General features: G+C 44.5%; 1 protein-coding gene across 7 annotated transcripts in view; it reads left to right on the top strand.

Moving 5' to 3' along the window:
• The window catches only part of dip2ca (disco-interacting protein 2 homolog Ca), a 210,705-nt gene that overhangs the window by 86,561 nt on the left and 97,309 nt on the right, over positions 1-26,835 (top strand). For all 7 annotated transcript variants that reach the window (XM_060899648.1, XM_060899645.1, XM_060899646.1 and 4 more), the window contains exons 2-3: positions 17,470-17,541; positions 25,151-25,261. In XM_060899648.1, the coding sequence (XP_060755631.1) occupies positions 17,470-17,541; positions 25,151-25,261 (183 nt within the window). The remainder of the gene's footprint in view (positions 1-17,469; positions 17,542-25,150; positions 25,262-26,835) is intronic.

Raw genomic sequence — 26,835 nt, 5'->3', positions numbered from 1 at the left:
CTGTATTCCCCTGTGCTTTATTTCCATGTGCTGTATTCCTGTGCGCTGTATAACCGTACCCTGTATTCCCGTGTGTTGTATTCCCACGTGCTGTATTCCCGTGCTCTGTATTCTTGTGCTCTGTATTCCAATGCACTGTATTCTTGTGTCCTGTATTCCTGTGTGCTGTATTCCCATGCGCCGTATTTCCGTACCCTGTATTCCCGTGTGCTCTATTCCCATGCGCTGTATTCTCGTGCCCTGTATTCTCGTGCCCTGTATTCCCATGTGCTTTAATCCCATGTGCTGTGTTCCTATGCGTTATTTCCTTGTGCCTTGTTTTCCCATGCACTGTATTCTCGTGCCCTGTATTCCTATGTGCTGAATTCCCATGCACCGTATTTCTGTACCCTGTATTCCCATGTGCCATATTCTTGTGCCCTGTATTTCCGTGTGCTCTATTTCCATGTGCTTTATCCCATGCACTGTATTCTCGTGCCCTGTATTCCTGTGTGCTGTATTTTTGTGTGCTGTATTCCCATGCGCCGTATTCTCTTGCCCTGTATTCATTTGTGTTCTATTCCCATGCACCCTATTTCCGTATTCTTGTGCCGTGTGTTCCTGTGCACTTTATTTCCATGTGCTGTATTCCCATGTGGGGGGAGAAGTCCAAGTCCACATCCACGTCGTCCCCCGGCAGGCAACGTATGAAAGTAAGGGACTGCCAGACAAGGTGAAGTACGGTGGGGAATTTGTGTGCCCTGGTGCTGCCACGGTTGCCATGAAGGCTTGGCTGGAACCCCAAAATGACATGGCCAACTGAGCTCTGGCACCCCGCTCCACGAGGGAACCAGCATTAGTGGTGCAGCTCCTCACCGGCCCGATCGTCTTGCCCTATGGTCTGCCATCGGATCACTGCTGTGGAGTCAAGTGGTGTGGATGGGAATTGCGCAAGCTCACCACCACCATTATCAATAAATCTTCACACAGGCTTTCTCATTTACTTTCTCTTTCAAGTCCTTCCCTTTCTACGTCCTCCACAAGTCCTTCGGCAATGGGCAACACATGACGGGAACAGCTACAGGATGGTGGCGGAAGTTCTTAGCGTGGAACCCACTTGGAGGCGGCCTTGGTGTGATGGCCGAGTCCTGGTACACCTGGGACAAGTACGGTACCAGGTTCATATCCTGCCATGGCGTCTGGTGCAGCCCTCTTTAGGGACAGCACTGCCCACCTGAATCCAGGGAAGGGGCTAGAAAATGTGGCCTAAACAAAGCTTGTCCCCATCAGCTCGGTCAGGAAACTGCACCTGATGAGCCATCCCTTCCTGCGGTTGCAATACTTCAAAATTTTCAACCAGAAAACTCATTCTTGCTGCCTGGAATGTGAGAACACTCCTGGACTCTACAACAACAAACCGACCCCCACGTCGCACAGCCCTCATTGCTTTGGAACTTCAGTGCTACAGGGTGGACATCTGTGCACTCAGCGAGACAAGGTTAACTGATGAAGCCTCCCTCACGGAAACCTTTGCTGGATATACATTCTTCTAGAGAGGCCTTCCAGCAACAGAGCCCAGGATCCATGGCGTTGGGCTTGCCATTAGAAATGATCTCCTCCCCTGCCTTCCTGAATCTCCAACTGGCATCAGCCCAAGACTCATGACTCTCCGCATACCCCTGGCAAAGGGATCCTATATGACCCTCATCAGTGCATATGCCCCCACGCTGGACTCTGAAGATGAGGTCAAAGATGAATTTTATGCCTTGCTGGATGAAGTTCTTCACCATAATCCTGCAGCAGACAAAATCGCTCTCCTCTGGGATTTCAATGCCTGAGTTGGACGCAACCACATCATCTGGGACAGTATTGTTGGAAGATCTGGAAACATGAATGCCATTGGCCTGCGTTTACTCTCCCTCTGCACGGACCACCAGCTGTGCATCACAAACACAATGTTTCAACTCCTGGAGAAACTGAAGACCACATGGATGCACCCACGTTCCAAAAACTGGCATCTTCTGAATTACATCATCGTGCGCCGTCACGACATCCGCAAGGTCCAGATCACCCGTGTCCAACGAGGTGCCGAGTGCTGGACAGACTATCGTCTGGTACGAACCTTCCTCAATGTCTTCCTCCGTCCACCTGCAAGGAAGCAACAAGTGAAGCCTCGTCTGAACGTTAAGGGCCTCAACGATATCTCCATCAGACAAGTTCTCAGAGAGAAGCTCCGAAACGAGCTGGACAATCTCCCACCTGCAGATACAAGCATCAAGCCTGATGTCAAAGAGATCTGGTCATCACTCCTTGAAGTCCTCCAGAAATCCTCCAGAGATGTCCTGGGTCTCACATGGAGGAAGAACCCAGACTGGTTCGATGAAGCTTCGGAGGAAATCCTTCCCCTACTTGCTTTGAAGAACTCGGTTCTGCAAGCCCACCTCAGCAACCCTGCATCCACCAAACTCCTACAGAAGTACACCCCCCCTTCAGCATCTGACATGTCATCCTCACAGTCCCCCCCCAACACACACACACACACACATCTCATTGTTCATTAACACACTGAACTCAGGGACCGCACATCTCACTTTACCTCGCTTATTTGCACTATTCCGCACTACCTCATCTTTTTTTTTTAAAGATTTTTTTGGGGGGCTTTTTTCACCTTTATTGGATAGGACAGTGTAGAGACAGGAAATGAGAGATGGGGAGGGATTGGGAAATGACCTCGGGTTGGAATCGAACCCGGGTCCCCAGATTTATGGTATGGCGCCTTATCCACCTGAGCCACGACGCCCCCCAAGAAAAGCAGCAGATCCTCGAGTGCTGGGCCCAACATTTCCAGGATGACATTTTCGGGGACTCACAGGAGGACAGAGAGAGTCAGATTGCCATTGATCACCCTAACGGGCAATCCTTTGATCACCCTAATGACTCGCCGTTCACACCCAGCCTCCAGCGACCCACACCAACATGATGCCTCAGTGACACCTTAGATGAGCTGGTCATCAGAATTCTGATTCTGAGCCAGGAGAGGATAAATATCTGATACTCCCTATTAGTCAGACAGAACTGAGGAAGCCTTTTGGACAAGAGGTGAAATGTTTTCAAGAATCTTCAAGCAAGTCCAGTTGCCCATTTCTACCACCCACAGTTTCCAGGACCTTCTGAACAGGGTCAACCCCTTTGACCCGACGGTTCTGGATGAACTCCCTACCCTTCCTCAAGTCCCGGAACTTGACAGTGTTCCCACCCTCGACGAGGTACGTCACGCTGTGGAGTCTCTGAAAAACAACAAGGCACCTGGAGAAGACAGCATCCCTGGAGAAATCTACAAGTATGGGGGTCCCTACCTCCTTGTCAACCTCACCGACTTTTTCTCCAATTGCTGGCGTCAGGGCAAGATCCCAGATATCTGGAAGCACTCCACGATCGTGACCATCTACAAAAACAAGGGAGACCACTCCATGTGTGGCAACAGCCATGGTATCTCCCTCTTGGACATTGCTGGCAAGATCCTTGCTCACGTCATGCTCCACAGACTCATTGTCCACGTCGCTGAGCGAGTTCTCCCTGAATCCCAAGCTGGCTTTCATGCAGAGAGAGGCACCATTGATATGATCTTCGTCGCTCGTCAACTTCTTGAGAAAGCTTGCAAGCATCAGAAAGACATCAACTTTGCCTTTATCAACCTTACAAAGGCATTTGACACCGTCAATCACTCACTTCTCTGGAGCTTGCTGCAGAAGTTCAGATGTCTACCGACATTCCTGACCATCCTCCGTCAGTTTCATGAAGGCATGCGGGCGAAGATCCTTGTCGGAGGTGAAACCTCTCCTGCCTTCGAATTCTCTGTGGAAGTGAAACAGGGATGTATTCTCGCTCCGGTACTCTTTAACATCTACCTTGTTGCCATCACCCTCCTCTCCAGAAATGCCATTGAAAGCACTGATGGACTACGGATCCGCTACAGGCTCGAAGGAAATGTCTTCAACCTTTGACACCTCTCTGCCACTACAAAGACCCAATCCGTTATTATCATGGAGCTCCAGTATGATGGTGCCATTGTCTCCTTGTCTACAGTGGGCCTCCAAAGGATTGTTGTGTCCTTACAGGAAGCCTATTGTAGACTTGGACTCCTGGTCAACGTCCCCAAAACTCTCACCCTACAGACGTCCTTCTACCACAACCAACCTCCGGTGGCAATCACCATTGGCACTCAAGCCCTGGAGCATACGGACTTGTTCACCTACTTGGGGAGCATCATCTCAAATGACACCTCCCTGGACAGGGAGATCACGAACCGCATCCGCCAAGCGTCCTCTGCTTTCGGGCGTCTTCGCAAAAGTGTCTTCATGAATCATCACCTGCGAATCAAGACAAAAGTCTTAGTCTACCATGCCATCTGCATCTCTACCCTCCTGTATGGATGTGAGGCCTGGACCCTGTACAGGAGGCAAGTCAAGATGTTGGAAGCCTTCCACATCTGATGCCTTCAACGCATGGCCTCACCTGAGAGGATCACATCCCGCACACCAAGATCCTCAGCACTGCAGGATCTTCCAGCATCGAGTGCATGCGGATGACGTGTCCAGTCCATCGAAGTACGCGTACTTCAATGGACTGGACACGTCATCCGCATACACTCCTCTCGCCTTTCTCGCCTGGTCCTCTACGGCGAACTTGCTGAAGGCAAGCGCCCCCGTGGGCGCCCAAAGAAGAGATGGAAAGACCACCTGAAGTCGTCCCTGAACACATGCGGCATCCCTCCCAGAGACCTTGAGACACTTGCCTCCAGCCGGACCATTTGGAGGAGCACAGTCAAGAATGGAGTCCAGTGCTTTGAGGAGAAGTGCACAACAGACCAGGAGGAGAAGCGTGCAGCCCAAAGACTCCACCCAACTGCCCCAGCCTGTGTCTTCCCTTGAACCATCTGCCCCCAGATTTGTGGGTCCTGCATTGGTCTCCATTCTCACATGCGGGCCCATGGAAGGCATCGAGGGGATGGAGGTCGGAGGGGAGGAACATGAAACATCGTCAACCATGACGGACTGCCATAAGCATTCCCATGCACTGTATTCCTGTGTGCTGTATTCCTGTGCCCTGTATTCCCGCGCCCTGTATTCCCATGTGCTGTATTCCCGTGCCCTGTATTCCCATGCCTTGAATTCATTCGCATGCGCTGTATTCCTGTGTGCTATATTCCTGTGTGCTGAATTCCCATGCGCTGTATTCCCGTGCCCTGTATTCCCATGCGCTGTTTTCCTGTGTGCTGTACTGTATTGGTTTGTGGAGGATTACTACGCAGTGCTGATTTGTGACAGGTTTAAGAGGGCTTTAGTCTAAGGATGAGTGCAGCACACAAAAATTACAGCTTTCTCTGGTTATTTGTTTTCCATTCTTATTAACTTTTGAGCTGAATTGGGGTGTGTGGGTGGAGCTAAAAACAGTGCAGACCATTGATCGGTCCAACAGTCATACAGAATAATTTTGTAACTGAAGTCATGTCTCTACCTGAACAAAATCCTTAAGTAGTGTAGCATCTGTCTGCTGAAATTACTCCTTTATCCTACTTTCCTGGATACAGTCATGTAATGGGAAGCGCCCCTAACAACTGCCCCCCTCCTGGTCCCCCTACTGAACCCCACCCCCCCACTCACACTGTCCAGTGTCCACTTGGCAGGGCTGTGGCTCGTTCGGTGTTCAGTGGAGAATCTGTCAGTGTGTATAAGTCAGAAAGTGGGCATGGTTTCTGCCTGTCTGCTGGAGGCAAACTGACATTGTCATCACAGTGCAGTGTGAGAAATGTGGCATTAAATAATATGACAGCTCCAAAAACTGCAGGTTCTCTAAATTTTTGATATTACAACATCTATAAAGTCAGTAGAACGTTCACACACTCCTGCACTCGTCTCGTCTCCATTCTCTCCACACAAATGAGGGATTTCTTTTCTTCTGATTTTTACATCATACTTTATTTTTCTTTCTCTTTGACCTGTGTGTGTGTGTGTGTGTGTGTGTGTGTGTGTGTGTGTGTGTGTGTGTGAGAGGTGGTCAGAGGGAGTCTGTGATCTGTTTCCATTAGTCTCCATTAGTCTCAGTAAGTGGTGTCACTTGGACTTAGAGCAGACACAATAAAGAGCTATAAAGGACAGAGAGAGAGAGAGGGAGAAATAAAAAAAAAACCACCACACTCACCTCAGCTGTGTATCTGTACTTAAATAATAAAGGTACATTTATTTCTTTCTGTTCAGAAATCAGGATGGATGGAAGTTTTCAAGTGTATCAGTATTACCTTAGTAAAGAAAAATAGTCTGGATTCCACCACACACACACACACACACACACACACACACTATCTTCTTTGAAAGTATTTTATCTAATCTCCAAACTGCTCTTTCTGAGTGAAGTACATGAGAAAGTTCTTAACTGAACTTTTTAGTTGTGTCTCTCATCCCAGCGTGGAACTGAAACTTCTTAAAGTTCAATAACCTCAGCGTGAGACAAAGACACTGGAACATTGTCCTTGTTCTCTTCAGTGTCAGTGCATGCTCACGTTTAATACAGATGGAGCTCTAGGTTCTGCATTAGTGCCTCACTGGGTTCTTTAACTGAACATTGTGCAGTGTTCAGATCTCACACATTAAGGAATCATATGTCACCATGTGGTGTTCCTTGGGGCTCAGCTCTGGGTTAGAACTTATTTAACTTTCTGTCTCCTCCCACTCGACATCATAATCAATAAATATCACATTTCGATATTTTGTTGCCGAGTCACTCGTACCTGATGAGACTGAACTGATGAACTTCCTGAATCTAAATGTAGGTGAGAGCAGGAACAAAGCTTACGTGTGTGTGTTTCAATATGACAAGCTGCTGTTATTTGGTTATTTGTTCTGTTACGTGTGTGGTGTATTGTGGTATTTTCTGGTGTTCAGGGCAGGTGATGCTAAGGTGAGTGAAGACACTGCAGGATGGCACTCTGTGTGTGTGTCTTTGATTTTGGCAGAAACTCAGTGACCTTGACAAGCTTTAACTCCTCCTGCAGGCTCCTCTCATCTGCTGAGCTGCTGGACATGCTATCTCTCACACACACACACACACACACACACACACACAGTTGGACTCAGAGAAAACAGTCGTAATATTAACACCCTGATACTACTGTTACTCTTTACAGTGTGACTCATCTCTCTGTAAATTTCTGCATTTTCCACTACAATTCTATAAAAATATTATTCTATTAATCTCCATTATTTTAATAATTTATACTGACACAACAACACTGCAGTAGCAATGATAATGATGGGACAGAACAAGGGCCTGGAATTGTTTATTAGTGCTGTGAAGTGGACAGAGCTAGTAACTCAAACAGTTTAACTATTTATTTAAGTGTTAATATTTGTGTAACTATTTAACTAATACACTAGTACACCAAAGTGGTGTAAGCTGTGGTTGCTGTTGTGATGTCACTGGCTTGTTGTTTGTTTCCGTATGAATGGGCGGCTTGTCCTCCAGCGTTATTGGGTTGTTGTGAAAACAACAAATTGGCAGCATTAGGATTGAAACCTGTCCACTTTTGTGTTTCATGTGTCATTTGTATGTTTCTATAGATATAGATCATTCAGGAGACCAGGAAGTGTCATGTACTGACAGTAAAGTCTATATTTTACATTATAAAGAGTGAAATTTTGGTGAAATATAGTTAGTGATTGCTTAAGATATATTTACTGAATATGTTAGTGTGAATTATTATTTTATAATGGGCGTTATGTGATTAAAAAAAACATGGACGAGCACATTTAGTTTAATTAAGATTTTTATGGCTTGCTTAGACGTGTCAAAATCACTCTACATCACATAAACACTCAATAAAGCCTGGACTTAACTGTCACTCCATTTGTTTGTGTTTTTTTCCACTTTTTTTTATTGCTCACGTGAAAACCAGTTTTTTTTTTTAATGGCTAAAGTTTTACACAGTTAAAATGAAATGCCAGTTGCTGGTGCTGCATTGCCTTGTGTTGGACTGATCACCTTACACTTACATCATTCCTCACATCGCTCATCACTTGTGCTGGGAGACAACCTACCCTGAAATAGGAGCTAAAAAAATCCCCCTAGAACAGTGTTCTCAGAACCATGTTCATTCTCAGTTCCTGCAGTATGAACACACAAAAAAGGGGAACTTCCTCCAACAGAACTATTAAAAAGTTCCTCTGGTCTGAAAGTGCCTATAGAGATCTTGCATGTGACGTCACAGCTGATCCAGATTGTAACAGACGCCATCTTGTCGGTCAAACGCCATATTCCGCCTTCTACTTCTACTTCTGGTTCTACTTCTACTTCTACCTTTTCTTCTGGAAAACCCTACTATATACAATTCTACTACAATGGCTGCGGCTAAAAGCTCTCCCTACCTGTGCACGTTTTTTATGTTTTTTGTGTGTATTTTTGCGTGTTGTTTGTCTGTACCGGACTTCAATATCTACTACAACCGTATGGACTTACTGGACATTGGTTTCCAGCAGAAATAGATGGTTTGTAGCGATTTCCATCGCATGCACAACATTCCGGACGAGATAGCGAGACCAGCGGGGTCTCCGTGGATTGTTATCGGGTCTGGCAGGCGAAGGAGGCGGCGTCGGGAGAGGAAGCAAAAGCGAGGCTGCAGGCAGAGCCGGCCTGTTGGCTAAGCTCAGAAAACAGCCACTCAAATCTCCACTGCCAAGCCTCTACCTCTCCAACGCCAGATCCATGGTAAACAAGACGGACGATTTGGAATTACAGCTGGAATTACCTTATTCTATTCTATAATTGGCTGGTCAGTGCTATACTAGATACTACTGATATATCTAGTATCAGTACTAGTAATACTTAAGTGACTTACCCATCCAATGAGGATTGTTATTTTCTTGTTTACAAGATGCCACATCTGAGTCGCTGACAAATCCTGAATTTCTGTAAAGATAACTGTCCAGAGATTTATAAGCACGCAGTGCTTCACCACTGAACAGCGAGGGAAAGTTAATGAGGTAATTATACACGTCTGGGTATTCCACCTCTGGCAGTTCAATATCCACTGACACGGTCTTGAAAACTACGTCCGGTAATCGATAAGGGTCACTAATCTGTAGGTCGTTTATTTTAGACATACTGTATATCTAATTATCTGTTCATTAGAAAAATGAGCCGTGTAGTCCGTCGGTTGAAATGTATCCATTTTGTACACGAGTGCAGCAGTATTCAGCGGTGTTTTTTACCGACAAGATGGCGGCTGTGTACTTTCCAGTAACGTGACTGCAAGATCTCTATTGGTTCTGAGTCACAGTTCCTGAACCAGGCACTGAGACTCACTGCATTGCTACAGCTTTGATCAACTGAAATAAAATGTTCCTGGTATTTTCACCATAAAGAGACAGCAGTGATAATGAAGAAAAACTGGTTTCAATTTCAATTCTGACACAAAGAGACAGTGATACAGTTTATACACTTTCATCTTTTAAACTGTAAGGTTGTAGTCAGACGGGAGGTTTAACAGGTTTAAGATTTAGCAGCTAACTGGAGTTTGTGCAGCTGGATCATGAGTCAGGTCCTTTCAGGGGAACCAGCAACATATGTGTTAGTGTTACTGGAGCCAAAAGTCATAAATAATTTATTTTTTCCAGATTCAAACAGTGATTTTTAATCCATGTGATAAATGTCAGCTTGTTGATCTTTTTGGAGATTTGTTTGTGGATCTTGCTACATTTACATGGACACTACAGGAGCCTGGAGATAAGTGCGCAGGAGACATGGCTACGATGGACGGACTGTGGTCAGGTTCTGCTGTGTGTAGCAGCCAAGGAGAATGGAATTCTGTGTGAAGGCCTCTTGTGTGTGTTCTCCATGTGTAAGCGATCACGTTATCTCCACAGCCGTCCTCCATGACAGAAGGAGTATCCATGGAAACGTGATGTCATTGGGCTCTGGTGCAAAAGGCTTTGATCTGCATCCAATAGTAAAGAGCTGGAGAGGAGCTGAAACACAACCCTTCTGTTCAGATTTCTCTCTCTCTCTCTCTCTCTCTCTCTCTCTCTCTCACACACACACACACACACACACACACACACACACACGATTCAGCAGCATGGAGAATGAAATCAGATGTACTCCTTTGCTGAGAATCTTACTGAAATCTCATCGGCTCTTTTTAAATCAGATAGGAGCTAACGTAAATTCTAAATTGTGCTCATTGTCCTGACATTTGTGTAGTATTTGGCATAGAGCCAGAGTGGGTGTGGTGGAGACAGATTGGGCAGGACTGAGACAGGGCTAAGAGAGTGGTGGGGCTGTGAGAGAGTGAGTGGGACTTTTGGTACAAACATTTGAGAGATATTATAATGTATGATTTTATAAATCTGTTTAATTATCTTTCATTGTCTTTTAGCAGCAATAATGAAACATAAATACAGGCCAAGGCCAGGCTGTTACATTTCTGCTTGTCATCGTGCTTTTATTCCAACATGGTTATTATTTTTATGACTTTATTAGATCTGCTTTAAAGGAGTTCTGATATAATGAAGTAATACTCAGCTGCCAGCCAATCACAAAGCAGTATTCCCTGTGTGCATGGAGGAAGGGAGTGTCACTTCAGTACTGTTTGTCTGAGCTGCAGGTTCTGGTTCTGTGTGAGTTGTGGGTTCTGTTTCTGTTTCGTTATTAGCTCCATCCCTGCAGCATGGTGGAGATTTGCTCCTACACACTGCTCCTGATATTTCTGTGCAGCTTCTCCTCCACCTGTTCATTTAGTCATTTCACTCATCTGTTTGGTGATATTACCATTGACTGTGATAAAAGAAGCTGATGTAGTGTGTGTGTGTGTGTGTGTGTGTGTGTGTGCACTCATCCAGATTCACTGATCTTTAGCTCTTCTCACTGTCCACACTCGATTCTGGGTGGATGGTGAGATCAACAGATGTATGAGTCGTGTCATGTGACTGTAATTGTTTTATCGTTGGGATAATGGGTTCAGGAGTTGTAGTCATTGTGGGGCATCAAGTTCTTTCAGCATTCTCTCGGGCCAGATATTTACTACGTTCCTCTTCTGAAAAAGAGGCATCTAGTCCAACACCATGGTGACGACATCAACTCCAGCCGCGGTGTAATGTTTTAATTTGATTGAAAGCAATCCAGTGCAATGGAGCTTTATCGAACACTCGAAGAGCTGAAACCTCTCTGTCAACCTACCACTTACTGAAAGAGGGGGGGAAGGGGGCAGTGAAGCAGAAAGTGAGACAGAGACAGATGGATTTCCAGAGTGCTTGTGTTCGTTGAGTACTTGCTGTCAGTGCTGATCTGAATTTTTAAGGTTCTCCTCAGAACCCAAGTGATTTACAGTGGAACTCATGTTGCTCTGCATCTTAAATATGAAGGTAAATGAATGGCTGTGATGGGAAAGTGCACTCAGTCTGATCACCTCTCAGCTCCAGCACAGGATCATGCCATTACTGCCATACATCACACACTACAGCGATGGTAAAGGTGTGCTATATAGCCGTGTTACAGGTATTTGAGAATGTCAAGCTCCTGACCATCATCCATCCATCCATTATCTGTAGCCACTTATCCTGTACAGGTGAGCTGGAGCCTATCCCAGCTGACTATGGGTGAGAGGCAGGGTAAACCCTGGACAAGTCGCCAGGTCATCACAGGGCTGACACATAGAGACAAACAATCATTCACATTCACACCTATGGCCAATTTAGAGCCACCAGTTAACCTAACCTGCATATCTTTGGACTGTGGGGGAAACTGGAGCACCCAGAAGGAGAACATGCAAACTCCACACAGAAAGGCCCCCGTCGGCCACTGGGCTCAAACCCAGGACCTTCTTGCTGTGAGGCGAGTGCTAACCACTACACCACTGTGCTACGATCATCAGATAAGAAAAGACTTTAAAAGAGAATAATGTGTGTGTGTGTTGAACTTCACGCTGTACATCCTCTGTCCATGGTCACATCTGGATGGAAGAAACTCTGTATGAAGTGGGATTTAGATGGCTTTACCTCCCAGAAGTTTTTTCTCAGGCCAGCGGTCATCAATGTGCTCGAGCTGCCAAACTGAAGTAGATGCCTCAGCGTGAATCTGTTACTTTAACCAGATAATCTAAATGCAAATGAGCATTTTTGGCATTCTGGTCAGAGAAAGCAAAAATAACTGTATTTATGAAGAAGTATCTGTCCTTCCTCGAGTGAGAGACAGGAAACGGAGACGAGTCTGGTTCTTATTTATCATCTCAGAATGTTCTGAGAGGATTAATCTCATTCAGCAGTTGGAATTCACACCATGCTTACGTCTCTCTCTCTCTCTCTCTCTCTCTCTCTCTCTCTCACACACACACACACACACTAACTCAATATCACTGGATTTATATCAGGAAGATTCTGTCGGTTCCTGTTCTGGTTCTCCATCTGTCTCTGTCTCGCTGCTGTGTGGACGTCTCACATCTTAGTTTTATGATGAACTGAAAATAAAAGTGGTATCTGTTACATGTTTTTGTATGCTCAAACACGATGAGATGGCAATCTATCTTTTTTCTTCCCACACTCTCACTCGTCTCCTTTCACTGTGACACACCTGTAGCAGGAGAACTGAAAGAGTGAAAATAATATTTAATCCATTTCAATAAACACAAATTTAAAAAACTCCTTGAGTAAAATGTCCGGCTGTTTGGTTAGTGATTAACCATAGCTACTGTTCAGGCAGAAAGATAAACATGTTGCAGGGATGAGAATTTTCCGCCGATCGGCGGATTTCCGACTTTTTCAGACCAAAATGATCGTTTTTGAGTGTGCGCGCACAACATTAAGGTCTGCATCACGCATCTTAGAATGTGCGCGCGCGAGGGAGACTGTGTGCTTGTTCATGTAGCGCATGCCAGACAAAGAATATCCTGATTGGGTTACTCAGCAAAATAAGCCAATCAGCTTTCAGTGTGGGTGGGCTTTTATCTCTTTTCTCGAGGACCGGAGTTTTCAGCTGAGTCAGCGCAGCCTACAGGATCGGCATGGCAGAGAGAGCACGCGCGCGCCCCCAAAAAACCAAAGCACAAAACCCACTTCAGCTCAGATTACACAAAAGAATCTCCCTGTCTAATAATAATCTCCATGTCTAATAATAATCTCCCTGTCTAATAATAATCTCCGTGTCTAATAATAATCTCCCTGTCTAATAATATCCTTGTCTAATAATAATCTCCCTGTCTAATAATAATCTCCCTGTCTAATAATAAAGAAAATAAATAAATAAATACAAAATAGCCAAAAATCATTAGCCCCTGGAACCCCTGGGCCATGGGCCCCGCCCCCCTGGGCCATGGGCCCCGCCCTGGTTTTTTCAGACTTTCTAAATATTTTTCATTCTCATCCCTGATGTTGTGTGTGTGTGTGTGTGTGTGTGTGTGTGTGTGTGTGTGTGTGTGAGATCTGTTCATGCCCGGTTTATCATACACACCTTTCTCAATCCTCATATTTCAGAAGTGTGTGTCCACTCCCTTCATTTTCAACACAAAAGACTGAAAACTGAGGAAGAGCAAGAAATCATTGTTCAAATCATTGTTCAAATAGTTTTACTGGTTAAAGTGGTTCTCCATCGAGTTCTAGAGTTCTATAATGTGTCCCTTAGAGTGTACAGATGAACTGTTAATATTTATTCTACTTTTTTTTATCGTAAATGGTTAATACTGTGTTTATTAGTTTTTTCCTCACTAGCTGTGTTTCCATTAACCTAATTTTGTCAGTAAACCTGCTGAGAACGCTTTGACTACAAACATGGACACCCTGAACTACAATCCCCAAGACTCACAGCGCCGTGTCTCCCGATTACTAATCACAGCTGTCACGTACCTTCCTAATCACCTCTTTCCCTATTCAAGCCACTCACTCACACTACTCCAGTGCGAAGTAACGTTCTCCTCTTTCAGCCTTATACCTTTCTGATTGCCTTTCGTATTTCTAACTTTTGCTTATCTTCTCACGTTTTCGCTCTGTCTTTCCTCTATTACATTGTTTGCCGATCGCCCAACCCACACTAGGTTACTGACCTCGATTTCAGTTTCGGACAAAGTCTTGGCTTTGTTTACTGTTTGCATCCCACTCTCTTCTGCACATACATCTGTAAGTGCCTGCATTCTGACAGGATACTTCGCCACTATGGATGCAGCGGAAGAGGTGAAGCAGATGGCTCTTAATGCCCAGGGACGACTACTGGGAGAACATCAGCAGATACTAGCAGATCTCAACACTCGTATGGCGTAACTAGCTACTGTGATGTCGCAGGCCCTCCTAATGCATCCCGAGTCTTCCACAAGCCCAGCGATGCAACTTCCTGTTCCAGAGAAGTTCGCTGGAGATGCGCTCGCTTGCAAAGGTTTCTTACTTCAGTGTTCCATGTATTTCGCTACTATGCCTAACCTGTCTGAAGAGCAAAAGATTGCTAAGTTCCTTTCTTTCCTCACTGGTAAAGCACGCCAATAGGCCAGCGCAGTTTGGAACCAGGGCAGTGAACAGACTAAGCCCTATGAGCATTTCCTCTCTCAGTTCAAGAGAGTGTTCGATCATGAACCAGAAGGAATTGAAGTAGGTGAAAGGTTACTCACCATTTCACAAGGCTCTGGAAGCGTGGCTGAGTACGCCCTAGATTTCAGAATGCTAGCGGCAGCCAGTGGGTGGAATGATCCTGCTCTTAAAGCTCATAGGCAGTGGTTTTAATTTTATGCACATTTGAAACTTTATATGTTAAAAAAAACCTCTGTAATTTTCTTCTGGTCCCAAGAAGTATTGTCTCATCTCATCTCATTATCTCTAGCCGCTTTATCCTTCTACAGGGTCGCAGGCAAGCTGGAGCCTATCCCAGCTGACTACGGGCGAAAGGCGGGGTACACCCTGGACAAGTCGCCAGGTCATCACAGGGCTGACACATAGACACAGACAACCATTCACACTCACATTCACACCTACGGTCAATTTAGAGTCGCCAGTTAACCTAACCTGCATGTCTTTAGACTGTGGGGGAAACCGGAGCACCCGGAGGAAACCCACGCGGACACGGGGAGAACATGCAAACTCCACACAGAAAGGCCCTCGCCGGCCCCGGGGCTCGAACCCAGGACCTTCTTGCTGTGAGGCGACAGCGCTAACCACTACACCACCGTGCCGCCCAAGAAGTATTGTTAATAAGTAATAAGTAAAATAAATTAGCGTGGATCTCAGTGAATTTCTGTTCGGCTATTTTCGTGACCACTCGACACGTGACGTCATTTAAGCCAAACAAACCACTTGAGGTGAGTCCACTTCTGTTTACTTACATTGCCGTTCAGCTTGAGTGCAGACGTGCGTTCAGGAATTTCCAAAGAAAAACCATGCCTTATTGTTGTGCAGTGAACTGTAACAATGGGACTGGTTCAGGAAGAAGTTTTTACCTTTTTCCAAGAGAGGAGAAGAGGCAGAGAGAGTGGATTGGCTTTTTCCAGAAGAGGAGAAGAGGCGGAGCGAGAGGATTGGCTTTTTCCGAAAAAGGAGAAGAGGCGGAGCGAGTGGGTTGGCTTTTTCCAAAAAAGGAGAAGAGGCGGAGAGAGTGGGTTGGCTTTTTTCCGAAAGAGGAGACAAGGCGGAGAGAGTGGATTGTGTGCGTGAAGCCAGAGGGTTGTTTTTTTCCGGAAGAGGAGATGAGGAAGAGAGAGTGGATTGTGCGCGTGAAGCCAGAGGGTTGTTTTTTTTCTGGAAGAAGAGACGAGGCAGAGAGAGTGGATTGTGCGCGTGAAGCCAGAGGGTTGTTTTTTTCCTGAAGAGGGAAAGAGGCGGGGAGAGTGGATTGTGCATGTGAAACAAAAACACATTTTAAACAGCTGTAAACCTCATAATGTTGTTATGTGGAGGACAGGCTGTTTTCTCTGCTCTGAGTGTTTATAACATGGTTTATAACCGTGTTTATAGCAGTGTGTGGTCTGTCCACTGAGGATCATTATATCTTCTAAATCAGTCAGTAGAAATGATGTGGAGCTTCTACAGAATCTCCTGCAGAAGATACTTAACCTTCTACAGTATCTTGATTCTTTGAGTTCACATGAAGTTCTTCTGACTCTAAACTTTTCCCACTTTTTATATGACAATAAAACGTCCTGTGCAGTGATTTGCCAAACAGAGGATTAATGTTTCTTCTCAGAATGAGAGACCCTCTAATAGTAGCATGTCTTTCTTTCACCTCTCTGATGTTCATGGTTTTGTTCTCTCAGTCACTTCACTGGACTCAGAGCTCCAGATATGTACAGATGCTGAGGAATGGTAAGTGAAATGAAAATGGAGATGAAGGTGGGCTGGATTCTCCTCCGAGGATGAACAGGAAATTTTACAGCAGTGAGGGACGTTTGAATGTCGGCGTGTGGGAGTGAGGAAGTGAATCACCCAGCTTCTTTTTATAAAACCTCTCCTCCTGTGTCTCATCCTGATTCATCTCCATCCTCATCTCCTCTGAGAAAAGCTCCAGAAAAACAGAGTGAGGTTCTCATCAGTCCTGAAGGATCAAATGCCTGCATGCACACGTGCAGGTTGTTGGTTAATGTTAAAGCTAAATTAATTAAAATGTGGTTATTCACACAATGATGGGTTCTGTCTCAGCTCTCTGTCATGTTCATTCTGCATCACATTCTGCATCACATTCTGTCCTAATTAACAGCCAGATGAGAAAAAAGCTCATGGTTAATATTTGGTGACAGAAGTCAAAGAGAAAAGGGCTGCTGCATTACTTATTATGTTATTTCTCACTCCAGTTCCTCCTCCTGAAAGACAAGGTTCATTCATTCACTATCCTGATTTTAATCTCCAATAAAAAACTAAAACAGTCGTGGTCTGTTAGTGAATTGTGCTCTGAGTCACGCAAACTGAACAATCTGCAATGTGCATGAATTTAAAAAGCGTTTCTTAACAGCACTCATTTAACAACAGGACCAAAAAACATTTCCTTTTGTTTTGAAAACTGTCACTTTCATTCATCCATTTCTTTGTCACTGATATTTAGCTCAGTTTCACAATTCTCATGCAAAAGTAAAATCCATATAAATGTTCATCATCTTCATTTATCTGGATCCTGACTAAATCGTGGACCCTATGTCGTGCATTATGTGCTCAATAGAGCGACGTTTGAGTTTCACATAGAAAAATCACAATGCCGTGTGTTCTCTGAGTTTTCAAGGAAATTAAAGTATTGCCACCCTCTACTTCAGTCAGTTTACTTACTGTGTCTCAGCAGTTTATCCTGTGATGGAGATGCAACAGAGACACGTCATTTATTCACTCTGTAATGGAAAGAATAAGGTCCTGCTTTAATTCATACTCAAGAATAAAACATTTGGGAATATTTGGCATGCTATTTTATGTATTATTGAATGGCCGCAATGTTATTTTGTGTTCTGAAATGTTCTGATGTTGGGTTTTTCTCCTCTTTTCTTTGCAGGTGATATCACACAGAAAGGTTATGAGAAGAAGAGGGCTAAACTGATTGGTGCTTATCTTCCTCAGCCTCCAGGTAAAAATCTTCATGCTGTCTCTGGCATGTCCTCCTTGTTTGGACTCCTCTGCTTCCTGTTTCCTGACAGGTTACATTGCATGCAGACATTTTGGATAACTAAGACAAGAAATATGGCAAATTTTTCTGAGCTACTGCTAGTGCCTTGAAGTGGGGGATGTGATTAAAATCTATGAATGAGAAGCAAAGCAATGTGGTGATGACCAACAGCAGTGAAGTGCAGTGTTTCCAGTACAGTTAAATTTTATCTGTTTTTTCTGTCTAATGGCTCTGAGTCACAGTTCCTGATCCATTACTTGTATGTCTTTGAAGTGTTTGATGAACAGAATTAAAACAGCACTGGCATTTTCACAGTAAACATGGTTGCGCTTCATTTTTATTGTAATGTTGTGTGGTCAGACAGGAGGTTCAGCAGATGTTCTGTAGCTACCTGTGGAGTTGGTGCTGCCATATTACACTGTTCACCTGCTACCAGTGTAACCATAGCAACCAGCAGTAAGTCAAGACAGGAATGTTTACTAAAGACCAATATGGAGCAATTTTAGTGCCAAACCCTAAACATAGATGAAAAATTACTCCCATTGTAAACACACATTTACCCAGTGTGAATGCAGGGTTACGCAGTGTGAATGCAGGATTATGTAGGGTTACGCAGTATGAACACAGGGTTACACAGAGTGAATGCAGGGTTACGCAGTGGGAGTATGCATTATGAATACAGGGTTACGCAGGGTTATGTAGAGTTGCACAGTTGCATGCAGTATGGACGCAGTGAGAATGTAGGGTTATGCAGTGTGTATAGAGTGTGAACGCAGGATTATGCATTATGAATGCAGGGTTACGCAGGGTTATGTAGAGTTGCACAGTTGCATGCAGTATGGACGCAGTGAGAATGTAGGGTTATGCAGTGTGTATAGAGTGTGAACGCAGGATTATGCATTATGAATGCAGGGTTACGTAGAGTTGCACAGTTTCAACGCAGTGTGAACGCAGGGTTATGTAGGGTTATGCAGTGTGAATGCAGGGTTACGCAGTCCAAATGCAGAGTTACGCGGTGTGAATGCAGGGTTATGCAGTGCAAATGCAGGGTTACGCAGTGTGAACGTACGGTTACGCAGTGTGAATGCGGGGTTACACAGTGTGAAGAAAGGATTACACAGTGTGAATGCAGGGTTACACAGTGTGAACACAGAGTTATGTAGGGTTATGCAGTGTGAACGCAGGCTTATGCAGTGTGAATGTAGGGTTACACAGTGTGAATGTAGGGTTACACAATGTGAATGCAGGGTTACACAGTGTGAATGCAGGGTTACGCTGTGTGAATGCAGGGTTATGCTGTGTGAATGCAGGGTTACGCTGTGTGAATGCAGGGTTACACAGTGTGAATGTAGGGTTACACAGTGTGAATGCAAGGTTACACAGTGTGAATGCAGGGTTACTCAATGTAAATGCAGGATTATGCAGGGTTACGTAGTGTGAATGCAGAGTTACGCAGTGTGAATGCAGGGTTATGCAGGGTGAATGCAGGGTTATGCTGTGTATACAGGGTTATGCAGTGTGAATGCAGGGTAACGCAGTGTAAATGCAGGGTTACGCAGTGCGAACACAGGGTTACGCAGGGTGAATGCAGGGTTACACAGCATGAAAGCAGGGTTATGTAGGGTTACGCAGGGTGAATGCAGGGTTACGCAGGGTGAATGCAGGGTTACACAATGTGAACGCAGGGTTAAGCAGGGTGAATGCAGGGTTATGCAGTGTGAATGAAGTGTGAAAACAGGGTTACACAGTGTGAATGAAGGTTTATGCAATGTGAATATAGGGTTATGCAGTGTGAATACAGGTTTACACAGTGTGAATGTAGGATTACACACTGTGAATGCAGGGTTACACTGTGTATGCAGGGTTAAGCCAGTATCTCACTGGGCTGCGACAGCTTGCGACAAATTGCGAATGTCATTTGCAAGAGAGTTTCAAAAGTGCCTTGAAACATTCGCGTGGCTTCTCAGTTTCCTCGCATGAGTCGCAAAGTGTCGCTCCTTCATCGCTGAAATTTTGAACATGTTGTTGAACATGGTGTGAATGCAGGGTTACACAGTGTGAACGCAGGGTAACACAGAGCAAATGCAAGGTTATGCAGGGTGAATGCAGGGTTACACAGTGTGAACACAGGGTTATGTAGGGTTCCACAGTGTGAATGCAGGGTTAAGTAGAGTTACGCATTGTGAATGCGTGGTTAAACAGTGTGAACATAGCATTACACAGTGTGAACTCAGGATTATACGGTGTGAATGCAGGGTTTCAGTCTGAACACAAGGGTATGTAGGGTTACGCAGTATGAACGCAGCGAGAATGCAGGGTTATGCAGTGTGAACGCAGGGTTATGCAGTGTGAGTGCAGTTTGAACGCAGGGCTGTGCAGTGTGAAAGCGGTGTGAATACCAGGGTTACACAGTGAATGCAGGGTTATGCAGTGCAAATGCAGGGTTATGCAGTGTGAACGTAAGGTTATGCAGGGTGAATGCAAGGTTCTATAAGGTTACGCAGTATGAATGCAGGGTTATGCAGTGTAAATTCATTGCCACCCACTGTGAACGCAGTGTGAATGCAGGGTTACCCAGTGTGAACAGAGTGTGAATGCAGGGTTACGTAGTATGAATGCAGGGTTATACAGGTTTACACAGTGTGAATGCAGGCTTATGCAGTGTGAATGCAGGGTTAGTGTGAATGCAGGTTTACGCAGTGCACAGTGTGAATGCAGGTTTATGCAGTGAATACACTGTGCGAATGCAGTGATTACACAGTGTGAATGCAGGGATACACAGTCTGAATGCAGGGTAACACAGTGCAAATGCAAGGTTATGCAGGGTGAATGCAGGGTTATGCAGTGTGAACGCAGGGTTATGTAGGGTTCCACAGTATGAATGCAGGGTTATGCAGGGTGAATACAGTTTAAATGCAGGGCTATGCAGTGTAAAAGTGGTGTGAATACAGGGTTACACAGTGTAAATGCAGGGTTATACAGTGATTTACGCAGTGTGAATGAAGGGTTATGCAGTGTGAATGCAGGATCAATGCAGGGTTATGCAGTCTGAACGCAGTGTGAATGCAGGGTTATGCAGTGTGAATGCAGGGTTATACAGTGTAAGTGCAGTGTTATGCAGTGTGAATGCAGGGTTATGCAGTGTGTGCGTAGTGTAAACGCAGGGTTATGCAGTGTGAACGCAGTTTGAACCAGGGCTATGCAGTGTGAATGCAGGGTTAAGTAGGGTTACACATTGTGAACACGGGGCTACACAGTATGAACAAAGGACTACACAGTGTGAACACAGGATTGCACAGTGTGAACACAGGGTTATGTAGGGTTACCCAGTGTGAATGTAGTTTGAACACAGGGTTATGCAGTGTGTATGTAGTGTGAATGCCGGGTTATGCAGTGTGAATTCAGTTTGAATGCAGGGTTATGCAGTGTGAAACGGTGTGAATGCAGGGTTACACAGTATGAATGCAGGGTTATACAGTGATTACAGTGTGAATGCAGGGTTACCAAGTGCGAATGCAGGGTTACCCAGTGTGAACGCAGGGTTATGCAGTGTGAATGCAGGGTTACACAGTGTGAATGCACGGTTATGCAGTGTGAATACAGGTTTACGCAGTGTGAATGCAGGGTTACACAGTGTGAATGCAGGGTTATGCAGTGTGAACACAGTGTGAATGCAGGGTTATGCAGTGTGAACATAGGGTTCTGCAGTTTGAACGCAGTGTGTACACAGGGTTACACATTATGAACACAGTGTGAATGCAGGGTTATGCAGTGTGAACACAGTGTGAATGCAGGGTTATGCAGTGTGAACATAGGGTTCTGCAGTGTGAACGCAGTGTGTACACAGGGTTACACATTATGAACACAGTGTGAATGCAGGGTTATGCAGTGTGAACACTGTGAATGCAGGGTTATGCAGTGTGAACATAGGGCTCTGCAGTGTGAACGCAGTGTGTACACAGGGTTACACATTATGAACACAGTGTGAATGCAGGGTTATGCAGTGTGAATACAGGGTTACACAGTATGGACGCAGTGAGAATGCAGGGTTGTGCAGTGTGAATGCAGGGTTGTGCAGTGTGAATGCAGGGTTGTGCAGTGTGAATGCAGGGTTACACAGTGTGAATGCAGGGTTACGTAGTGTGAATGCAAGGTTATGCAGTCTGAACACAGTGTGAATGCAGTGTGAATGCAGGGTTATGCAGTGTGAACAGTGTGAACGCAGGGTTATGCAGTGTGTACATAGTATGAACGCAGGGTTATGCAGTGTGTATATAGTGTGAATGCAGGGTTCATACACAGTATAAACACAGTGTGTACGCAGTGTGAATGCAGTGTTATTTAGTGTGAATGTAGGGTTATGCAGTGTGATCACAGTGAGAACGCTGGGTAATGCAGTGTGAACACAGTTTGAATGCAGGGTTACGCACTGTGAAAGCAGGGTGTACGCAGTGTGAATGCAGTGTTATTTAGTGTGAATGTAGGGTTACGCAGTGTGATCACAGTGAGAACGCTGGGTAATGCAGTGTGAACACAGTTTGAATGCAGGGTTACGCACTGTGAAAGCAGGGTGAATGCAGGGTTATGCAGTGTGAATGCAGGGTTATGCACTGTGAAAGCAGGGTGAATGCAGGGTTATGCAGTGTGAATGCAGGGTTATGCAGTGTGAATGCAGGGTTACGCAGCGTGAATACAGGGTTATGCAGTATGAATGCAATGAGAGCGCAGGGTGCAGTGTGAATGCAGTGTGAACATAAGGTTTGAACGCAGTGTGTACACAGGGTTACACATTATGAACACAGTGTGAATGCAGGGTTATGCAGTGTGAATACAGGGTTACACAGTATGGATGCAGTGAGAATGCAGGGTTCTGCAGTGTGTATGCAGTGTGAATGCAGGGTTATGTAGTGTGAACGCAGTGTGAATTCAGTGTTACGCAGTGTGAATACAGGGTTACGCTGTGAATGCAGGGTTATGCAGTGTGAATGTAGCAAGCTGGATTCGGCAACAGGCAGCCTGTGTCTGGTTGTGAGTAATAATATTACATCATGGCTGTAACCCTGTGTGTGTGTGTGTGTGTGTGTGTGTGTGTGTGTGTGTGTGTGTGTGTGTGTGTGTGTGTGTAAAAGCACTGTTACGGTTCAAATGAAGTTGCTAGCCAAACATATAGCACACGAAGCTGATTCTGTCCTCTTTGTTTTTATTTTTGCAGAGCCTGCAACCCTACACACACACACACACACACACACACACACACACACACACACACACACACACACACACACACACACACACAGAATGCCTCAACAAGCAGACATTTTGCTTCTTCTTAAGTACTTTTAAAGCTTCAGGTGGATCCATTTATTTTTCTTGCTGTAACATTAAAGGGCTGATGACATGTTTTTGACATCTTTGGCGATGTTTTATAACATAAAAAGTAATTCCCGATGATCCATATATTAATTCATGAAGGCGCCTATTTTTCAAGTTATGATAAAAAACGCGGCTATTTGGGCCAATTTGACGGGGCTGCAGCACCCAGGAGATGAATGAGGAGGAGGGGCTATATGACGTCAGTGAAAGAATCTTCCTCCTAACTTACCAGTTTGTTGTTGATGCGACAGGTGTTCATTTTATCATTATTATACATTATTATACATTTTTTATATATATATATATATATATATATATATATATATATATATATATATATATATATATATATATTATGCCTTCGCGTTGTGTTGCCGGCTTTTGCTCCAAAACCCACAAGGATGGGGTAAGTTTATTCAAGTTTCCCAGAGATCCCGAGCTGCATGCGAAGTGGGTGAAGCAAGTCAGGCGCACTCGTGACAAGTGGGAGCCCTCACCAACATCCGTCCTGTGCTCTGAACACTTCGATTTGGATTGTTTTGACACCCTTCCCAGCTTAAAAGAATCTCTTGGGTGTTCAGTTCAGCACAAACGTGTGTTGCTACCATCAGCAGTGCCTACAGTATTCCGGAGGGGGTCTACTAGTAGCTATGCCGGATCCAGCAGTCGCCTGGGAAAAGGCGACTCCTCCAAAGACAGTCCTCCTGTCAGAACATGTGCTGAGAAACGACATAAGATAAAGGTACGTAGAGCTATAGAGTGCTCCGACATGATGCTAAAAATAGTAACCATGCGGTCTGCGTGGCCATCTTGGAAGTGACTCGCTCCAGAGCGCTCATAGAGTACACATCATAGAGTACACATTCATGATAATCATAAATGTAATCATAAAGTCGGCGTGATATCAGTCATGTATTTGCTTGTGAAAGCTTGCGGCTTTTATGTAGCTGCCGCCTAGCAACGAGAGGCAAAGGGTAAAGAGGGTAGGCTATCATAGATTCTATTCGGAAGAGATCAATACATGATTGCTTAAAAATTAGGTATTTTAACAATTTGCATCTGTTTTGTGATTATCGTGACACTTGTGTGTTATATAGAACTGTATGTCTTATCAGCACATCGAGGATCTTCCACCGGAGGCTTTAGCAAGTACTCGTAGCAACACTACACTTTACCCTTTGCCATGCGTTGTTAGGGAACGGTAGCAAGTACCCCGATGACCGACTTCAAGAATATGTAGAAAAAATTTAGAAATTATACTTTCCAAAAGTCATTTGAGCTTAGTGTATTGCATTTCCATTTATATTGTAGGTTCTTGCTGATGTTTTTGCGGAGAATGACGCAGCTGCTGAATCAGAAGCTGCAGAGTTTGTATGTACTAGTTGTGAACATTCACATTATTATCAATCTCATTTATTTAAAATCAGATAAAATCATGCCATCATGATCACTGCTTAAAGTACCAGTATTTGGTTGTTCTTTTGTTCAGAGGAAGAGCTAGCACTAGAGAGTTCACCGGCGTTTTCATGCGCCATTTCCATTGAGTAGAACAGCCAGTGAACCGCAGCGTGTTCTTCCGCTGACGTCACAGCATGGCCGCGAGCCACGGACCCAGTTTTCTTGCGCTGTGCAATTAAAAGTTGGATGTTCGCGTAACAACAGCTTCTTTTCACGTAATTATAACAGAAATCTAACATGTTTGCCATGTTGTATAGTTTATTTAAGAAATTGCATAGAGTCATGTTCGTGTCATCAGCCTTTTAAACTTTTAATCTCAGGGATGAAATTATTGGTGCCCATGTTGAGGTCAGGGTCAAGGCCACACTGATACGTCTTGTCTTTCAGAAGAATACAATTTGCCTCCTGCAATCACTCTTTGTTTGACATCTTTCATACACTGTATGTTGTGGACTGAACTCTGATTCTCATAGTGCGTGTGGAATATCCAGGACTGGAACAGCACAAGCTGAAATCTTTAATTCCACAGTTGTGTAGCTGGAACACTGGACCAGTTTCAGTCTCTCCACAGCACCAAGCTTTCATCAGGCAAAAATGCAGAATTGTTTCATTTAGAAATACACCACAGTAAATAAAATATAGGTTTGGATTTCTGTTTTACATTGGCTGTAATGATGGAGTCATCATTACCACAGAGACCTCAGTTGTATAATTCGCAGTTTCCCTCTCTGATATTCAGGGCTGGACGTATCAATGGCACATGACCGCAGACCCCCTATGGTTCCCTCTTCTGCTTCTCGTTACCACCGCAGACGTTCTTCAGGCACCCGGGACGAGCGTTACAGATCAGGTGAGTCAGCAGCCATGTTCTCCACAGCTGACCACAGTTGCATTGTTAAAGTTGCACTGAACATTGTACATCATCAGCAATTTCAGTTTAAAATGGCTGTCTAGAGTTAATTCTATACCTTTATCCAAATACCAAGGTTATATAAACATTATGCACGCTTAAATATGTTTTTTTTAATCTGTAAATTAAATGATATGACTGTACTGTGATGAAATACATCAATGCTGGTGTTAATATTCACAAAATTACCATTTTTATAAAACTTGTGATTTTATTGGTTGGAAATGGCTCAAAACACCATCTACTGATTAAAATCATCCTGAGTCTTGCAAGGCCAATATTGATGTTTGGTGCTTCATTACTTCATGAGTTAATGCCCTCTAATCATAGGTGGGCAGCCTACCTCCCACAGCCCTCGCCTTTGAGTGGGAGTCTGTGAAACTGCACTCATTTTCAAATACATTCTGATTGAAACTCATCATTCACAGGAAATCACACTATTTCCTCACCCTGTCCCCTCCTCAGCTCTCCCCTCTGAGTCAGGCTCAGAGCTGGGGGTGAAGTTACAGTGGTGCTTGAAAGTTTGTGAACCCTTTAGAATTTTCTATATTTCTGCATAAATATGACCTAAAACAATATCAGATTTTCACACAAGTCCTAAAAGTAGATAAAGAGAACCAAGTTAAACAAATGAGACAAAAAAATATTATACTTGGTCATTTATTTATTGAGGAAAATGATCCAATATTACATATCTGTGAGTGGCAAAAGTATGTGACCCTTTGCTTTCAGTATCTGGTGTGACTCCCTTGTGCAGCAATAACTGCAACTAAACGTTTCTGGTAACTGTTGATCAGTCCTGCACACCGGCTTGGAGGAATTTTAGCCCATTCCTCCGTACAGAACAGCTTCAACTCTGGGATGTTGGTGGGTTTCCTCACATGAACTGCTCACTTCAGGTCCTTCCACAACATTTCAATTGGATTAAGGTCAGGACTTTGACTTGGCCATTCCAAAACATTAACTTTATTCTTCTTTAACCATTTTTTGGTAGAACAACTTGTGTGCTTAGGTTTGTTGTCTTGCTGCATGACCCACCTTCTCTTGAGATTCAGTTCATGGACAGATGTCCTGACATTTTCCTTTAGAATTTGCTGGTAAAATTCAATATTCATTGTTCCATCAATGATGGCAAGCCGTCCTGGCCCAGATGCAGCAAAACAGGCCCAAAGCATGATACTACCACCACCATGTTTCACAGATGGGATAAGGTTCTTATGCTGGAATGCAGTGTTTTCCTTTCTCCAAACATAACGCTTCTCGTTTAAACCAAAAAGTTCTATTTTGGTCTCATCCATCCACAAAACATTTTTCCAGTAGCCTTCTGGCTTGTCCATGTGATCTTTAGCAAACTGCAGATGAGCAGCAATGTTCTTTTTGGAGGGCATCAGCTTTCTCCTTGCAATCCTGCCATGCACACCATTGTTGTTCAGTGTTCTCCTGATGGTGGACTCATGAACATTAACATTAGCCAATGTGAGAGAGGCCTTCAGTTGCTTAGAAGTTACCCTGGG

The sequence above is a fragment of the Neoarius graeffei genome, chromosome 19 (genome assembly GCF_027579695.1).
Source record: "Neoarius graeffei isolate fNeoGra1 chromosome 19, fNeoGra1.pri, whole genome shotgun sequence".
Classification (NCBI taxonomy): Eukaryota; Metazoa; Chordata; class Actinopteri; order Siluriformes; family Ariidae; genus Neoarius; species Neoarius graeffei.
The sequence above is the reverse complement of the archived record's forward strand: the minus strand, read 5'-3'. Positions and strand labels throughout refer to the sequence as shown.